Consider the following 6,463-nt stretch of genomic DNA (forward strand, 5'->3'; position numbering starts at 1 on the left):
GTCGGCTCGTTTATGATCATTGAGGGGGAGATTTGGGTGGTTCTTGGGTGTTTGTTTGTTTGTTGTTTTGTTTATTTTGCTGTTCTTATTTTTGCACTGATCATAAAATTGCCAAGGGGGAGATTGTAAGTGGCTTACTTTGTGTATTCTGTATTTTGGAAATTTCATGATTCATCTGTTAGTTTCTCAGTTCCATCTGTATTGTGTATTTTGACTGTATTTTGGTTCATCTCTTATTTTTCCAGTTGCATCTGGCAGTTGGATAATGTTTTAATTGATTGTTTGCTTACGTGGCTTTGTTTAGTGTGACTGTATTGTTAGGTTTCGGGTTTATCAGTGTTTGCTGAGTTAATTAGTTTTTCTAACGATTTTCTGTTTTGAGCATGGCTGGGTTTTTGAGTTGGTTAGACCTCAGATCTATAAATGGGTTTTCTGATTTTCTCAGCCGTGAGTTTGTTGTGTGGGTTTTTCGTATGGTTTATTTTTGTTATCTTTCTTTTTCAGGTTGAAGAACTCGATCTTGAGAGTGTGTTCATCCATGGCTAGCTGTGATTGTTCGTCAGGCTGAGTATTGGAAGAAAGTTAGATCTGCAAGAGTTCAAGTGTGAAGATTCAACTAGTTCAAGCTAAGGAATTTTGCAAGAGAGACAAGTATAGATGATTTACTGTTTTGATTGTAAATTGAGAGATACTGTGTAAAACTTGCAATTCATATCTTAGTGGAATTCTTTTTCTGGACAAGGTCCCAAGGATTAGCCATTACTTTGTGTAGTAGTGAACCTTGTAAAAATTGTTTGGTGTGAATCTTTTACTAGTTCTTTGTTATTTCTTTAAATCTTGTTTTACTTCTACAAGTTTATAGATTCTTAGGTAGTATATCACCTTCAGACTTCACAGCGATGCAATATTGAAGCCCCATCAACGATTTAAATTTGACGCTTCCACAGTCATCGTTCTCTCTCTCCTCGACGCTGCAAATTTCCTCAAATAACTTGAGGTATCGTTTTTCTATCTTAAGGGTTTGATTTTATTTTGATTGGACATATAGGGTTTATAAATGGGTTTTAGATGAGGCTTTTAAAGATTTTTAGTTGGAATAAATTTAGCCCAAGTGTAGGTGAAAATATGTAAATTTGATAGACTTCAATGAGTTTCAATAAAAATTTTAGGCTGGGTGTAAAAATTCTATTAATTTCAACAACCCCTTAATGGATTTCAATAAGAATTCAATGAAAAGTGTAATAGGTATATTAATTTTGATAATACTTCATTAGTTTTTTTTATGGCTATCAAGGTTTTCATTTGAAATAAATTAGAATATATGATGATGGTGGCCTTATTACAATTTGATTTTTTTTCAAAAAATGGTTTTAGCTTTTGTTGACTTTCAATTCTTTGCCCATCAAAGTAGTTTGATTGATTTCAATTGTTATTTGATGATCATTGAATTCTTACTTTAATCGAATTGTTTTCGAAACTCATCGAACTCTATTTAATTTGTCATTGAAAATTATCAAATTTTATGAAAATAAAAGAATTCACTCACACACTACCCCAAACCCAAGATATTAGTTGAATTCGAAAAAAACAAAAAAACAATTCAACACAAAACATTGAATGAAACTACTCGATTTGTAAGTATTTATGCTTTAAAGCTATACTCATAACTAAAATAGCTTGGAAGGTACTTACCCATGATTTTTGTCTTTAAATGATAGTAGTTTCGTGGAAAAATCTAATCAAACAAGGAAATAATATTGAATCTTTGTATTATTTGGCAATAAAAATGACAAAAAAAAAAGAGTAGATGGGAAAGAGACTTCGTGAGAGAGATCTCATAATAAAGGAATAAAGAGTACGTGAGAGAGAATTAGAAAGAAGAAAACGCGAGAAAAAAAATAATGGCAGAGGTGTTTGTCCAAGAATAGTTTTGAAGCATATTTTTCAGAATTTGGAAACATGAGCATCATCTAATTTCCCACAAAACATCTAATTTCCTTTTGTATTACAATATTATCTAATAAATATAATACACACATAATGTTTGAAGTTTATTACTTTAAGATTTTTTTGCTGTCCACCTAGAGATCTAGTTTTACTATTTTGGGTTTTAGCATATCATATAAGCACAATAAGCAAAGTACCAACAACACATTTTAGCTTAAGTTAAGCTTTTTATTATATCTATAAAAGCATCCAAATTAGCAGTAGAACTATTTGGAAAACCATTCTGAAATTTAGCTGCAAGCTTCTTTGCTTGTGATTTTATATCATAATCACTCATTAGTTTCTCTATTCCCTTAACTATCTCATCTTTCTTAACCTTCTCTAATAAATCATCTGAAATCATGAAACCCACTTTTAGATAAGCCACAGCCAGTTTCACATTATAATGTTGGTCTCCTCTAATGGGCCAGCCCAAGAGTGGGACCCCAAGCCCAATTGCTTCAACCGTAGAATTCCACCCACAGTGTGTCAAAAATCCACCCGTTGATGGGTGGCTTAGTATTAGTAATTGTGGAGCCCACCCATTTATTATCAAGCCTCTTGGACCCACTTGGCTAGCAAGCCCGTGAGGGAAATAACCTTCTTGGGCCGTTCCCAGATTTGGTGGACGTGGAGGGCCCGACCTTCCCGCACCGGATTGGACCACCCATATGAATGGTTGGGTCGTTGCTTCTAATGCTTGAGCCAATTGTGAGTACTCTTCCATTGATGGACCAACCTCGGTGCCAAAACACACGTACAACACTGAGCCACGTGGCTTCGAATCCAACCATTGGATCACCTCGTCCTCTGAAACACTCGACTGTCGATTGTTACGACTTTCATGATCATGGAGAATAGAACTAATTGATTTCCAGTATTGCTCGGGTAAAAGTGGTCCCACACCCCATACTGGCCTCCCCATTTGCTTGGCTATGTTTTCAATGAATGGGCGTTCAAGATCATCACACGTGTTAATCATCAAAGCAATGGATCCCTCCAACCCCTCAACCCATGGTGGTTGGCCACCATGTTTGGGTGGGCCTCTTTGTCTTGGTCCGGCCCTACCTGAGTGGGGCGGCGGTGGTGGGCCTGATGGCCCATGTGTACCACCCATAATTGGGCCATGATATCCAGCTCCAAATAATGGCGGTGGTGGACCAGGTGGCTCATGTGCTCGACGTTTAGTATCAAAGTAAGTGACTGCCATTTCTTCAGGCAATTCAGGGAGCAAACGAACCTCACCGGGCTTGAGATCGATGGGGTGAGCCTTCCAAAGGGCATGCTCCATGGCAGCCGAGCAAGCGCCGGAGGTGAAGAAACCAATCGTCGGGACATCGAATTTCTTGAAGATCTCAGCCGTCCAATCCATCATGACGTCGAGGATGGCACAAATGGGCCGAACTGAGTCTGGGTTTGTAGCTTGGGCCTGGAGGAGGTTTTCAAGGCCCATCTCGAACTGGTCGGGGTGACCATGGGGAGGTTGATGGCCAGGGTCAGGCCCCGGCTGCGGCGGTGGCGTCGAAGTTGGTTGGATTTCGGCGATTTGGAGAAGTGGGTATTGGCGGAGAGAGGAGGGAACTGAGAAGGAGAGATTGGAAGGAATAACAAGGAGAGTGTTAATGTTTCTAGAAGCTATTTGCTTGCAAAGCTCTATGCTTGGGAAAAGATGGCCTTGCCCAAAAAATGGGACTACCCATATCTCCTTTTTCGACATATCCTGGATTTCTCGATGCTTTGTTTTTGCTAATGCATGCGCCTCTATATATATATATATATATATATATATATATATAAGGAGAGAGAGTGAGTGAGAGAACCAGTGAAGTGGAAAAAACAAAAAGGAAAAACACTCCGTTGGAGAAAGCTTTTATGACTTGGAAATAATGGTGTTTGAGTTTTGACTGTTAGGTGTAAGATTTATAGATAATTTGGAGTTAGGTTTGACTTGTAGAGGAAAGAAAATTAGTTGGTGTTTATACAGTTATTTTCAATTTAAATTAAAATTAAATTGGTATTTTGTTTAGTTTAGTTTCTTAGTTGTGTTATTTTTTTATGAATTTTTTAAAATACTCAATTATTATTATTATTATTATTATTAAAATTTGACTTTGAGATTGTTTTTTGGAGGGAAAGAATTTTTTCCTAAAACAATAAAACACTGGTCTTTTTAATATGATTTTAGCTTTTTTTTTAAATACAGATCTTATATAAATATATAGATATTTGCGGTGAAAATACTTAAAGTATTATGTTTGTTTCTTTTTTTAAATACTGATTTTGTATCATTCCTAAGATATATATATATGGATACTTGTGGTGAAAATACCTAAATTATTGCATTTGTAGCACTTAAGTGTTGGGAAAACTTATACAGAATTTTTATTTATTTTCATATAGATCTAATATTAAACAAGTTAATATGAGACAACCTAGAACATGTTTCTAAAATTGAATTCAAGTAGAAATAATGATAAGTACACTTACATTATACGCAGCAGAATGAATGAGTCATTCCTTCAGTTTCTCTAATCATTCTATCCTTTCTGTCGCAGAGTATTACCAAGAAACTGAACCGATCTTCAATTTTCTTCATAGTCTTCCAAAGTATCCTTAGAATCACCTAGACTAGAGTGGGCAATTATCAAAACATGAGATAGATATAGAGAGAGAAGAAGAGAAAAATAACAATGAGGCTTAAGAAAATGGCTTATGTTTAGAGAGAATCTAAAATCTACCAGAAACTTGTGATTTCAACTCTCTCTTAGCATTCCTTTTATAAACTCAATTAGGTCATTTATTTAATTAAAAAATTAATAAAATACTAGTCAATTATCAGCCCTAGATCGAAATTATCATGGGCTTTAGGTCCGTGAAATTTCTCATTTGATTATAAGCTCATTGAACTTAAAATCAATGTCTGTATTATTTTCTATTGATTTAATTAATTAAATAATTATTCAAATCCTTTATCAAATTAATTATTTATAATTTGAACATTGATTTAAACTTATTTATTAATTTAGATACCAATTTATCTTAATTAATAAATCTGCATAATTTCTCTTTTATTCTCTAAATTGCATAACTCTATGAAACTACCCAAAATTGACTTGGTCAACTTTTATAATTCTAATTGATAATTAAATCAATTAATTGAGACTATCTAGATGATTTTATCCAAGGTACAGTGGGGACCATGGGCCTATGTATTGACTTGTGAAAATGGCCAACGGTCGTATATACAGTATACGACACCTTTTGAACGAATTAAATAGAATAAACGACAGATTACGATTATCTTAAATAAACACACAAAAATTTTATAGTGGTTCAGCCGTGTTCTGATGAACAGTAATAACCTAATCAACTTAGTCTTTAGTATTGAATTACTCGATCGACAATTACAAGTACGAACTGATGAATTCACTCGCCAAAAACATTTTTCTCCCCAAAATTCCAGAAAAAGAGATCCCTTGAAATGAAGCCATGAGTCCTTTATTTATAGTACCTAGGGGCTGTTACATGACCAGTAATACTGGGATCGTGGTTTGGTACACGATTATCAGATAGTGGAGAAACGTGTCCACCTCCCCATGATTATGAGATCGTGGGTCTTCTCATTGTTTCTCTAGATCGTGAATGCACGATAGAAACCTCTGCTAGGCCCGACGAGCCGAGCTTGGGTGCTAGGCCTGTGACCTTCTGGGTGCTCGACCTATTGATCCTCTAGGTGCTAGGCCTGTGACCTTTTGGGTGCTAGGCATGTTGATCTCAGTTTGAACGAGAGTGAGTATTTCTCAGTGAAGTGTACTTTGGGGTTTAGGCCGACCATCCTATGGAGGATAGGGTGGGGCGACTATCCTTGAGCATGTCAGGTCGACCACCCTAGGGGTTGGGGTCAGGCCGACCACCCCTAAGGTAGAGGTCAGGCCGACCACCCCTAGGGCTCTTGGGTCGCTTAGGCCGACCACCCCTATTGGGTATAGGCTTGGTCGACTTCCCTATAGGTCCTGGACCTATCTTTTTTGCCCGCCGGTCTTTTCTCAATACTTCTACGTTTTTCCCTGATTTGTGATGTCACATACTGCATTCTCATTCGCCACATCATCCTCGTATTTTTGAAGGATAACATTTGCCCCCAAGTTTATTGTAATGTGTTCAACATTACGGTAAACTTGAGCCTGGCCTGAGAAACATACCGTAGCAGTACTTAAATAGTCAAGTCCCTCGGGACATTACATAGTACTCTTTATCGATAATTTGCTCAACACGATTTTTTCAGGGATAATTAGTAATTCCTAAAAATAATAAGGTTTTTCAAGGAAAATAAATTTCCTAAAAATCTAATATATTTTTTAAGGAAATTTGAAATCCTAAAAATATAATATATTTTTCAAGGATATTAATTCCTAAAAATACTAAATATTTTTCAAGGATTTTTAATTCCTAAAAATATAAGATAGATTTTCAAGGA

At 36.0% G+C, this 6,463-nt stretch overlaps 1 protein-coding gene across 1 annotated transcript; it reads right to left on the reverse strand.

Annotated features, from left to right (window-relative positions):
- Positions 1–1,960: 1,960 nt before the first annotated feature.
- LOC133777700 (UDP-glycosyltransferase 73C13-like) lies at positions 1,961–3,798 on the reverse strand. Its single transcript, XM_062217398.1, has one exon. It carries the CDS (start codon positions 3,701–3,703, stop codon positions 2,162–2,164), a length of 1,542 nt encoding a protein of 513 aa, XP_062073382.1. The 5' UTR covers positions 3,704–3,798; the 3' UTR covers positions 1,961–2,161.
- Between the last annotated feature and the right edge of the window lie 2,665 nt (positions 3,799–6,463).

Source organism: Humulus lupulus, chromosome 5 (assembly GCF_963169125.1).
Source record: "Humulus lupulus chromosome 5, drHumLupu1.1, whole genome shotgun sequence".
NCBI lineage: Eukaryota > Viridiplantae > Streptophyta > Magnoliopsida > Rosales > Cannabaceae > Humulus > Humulus lupulus.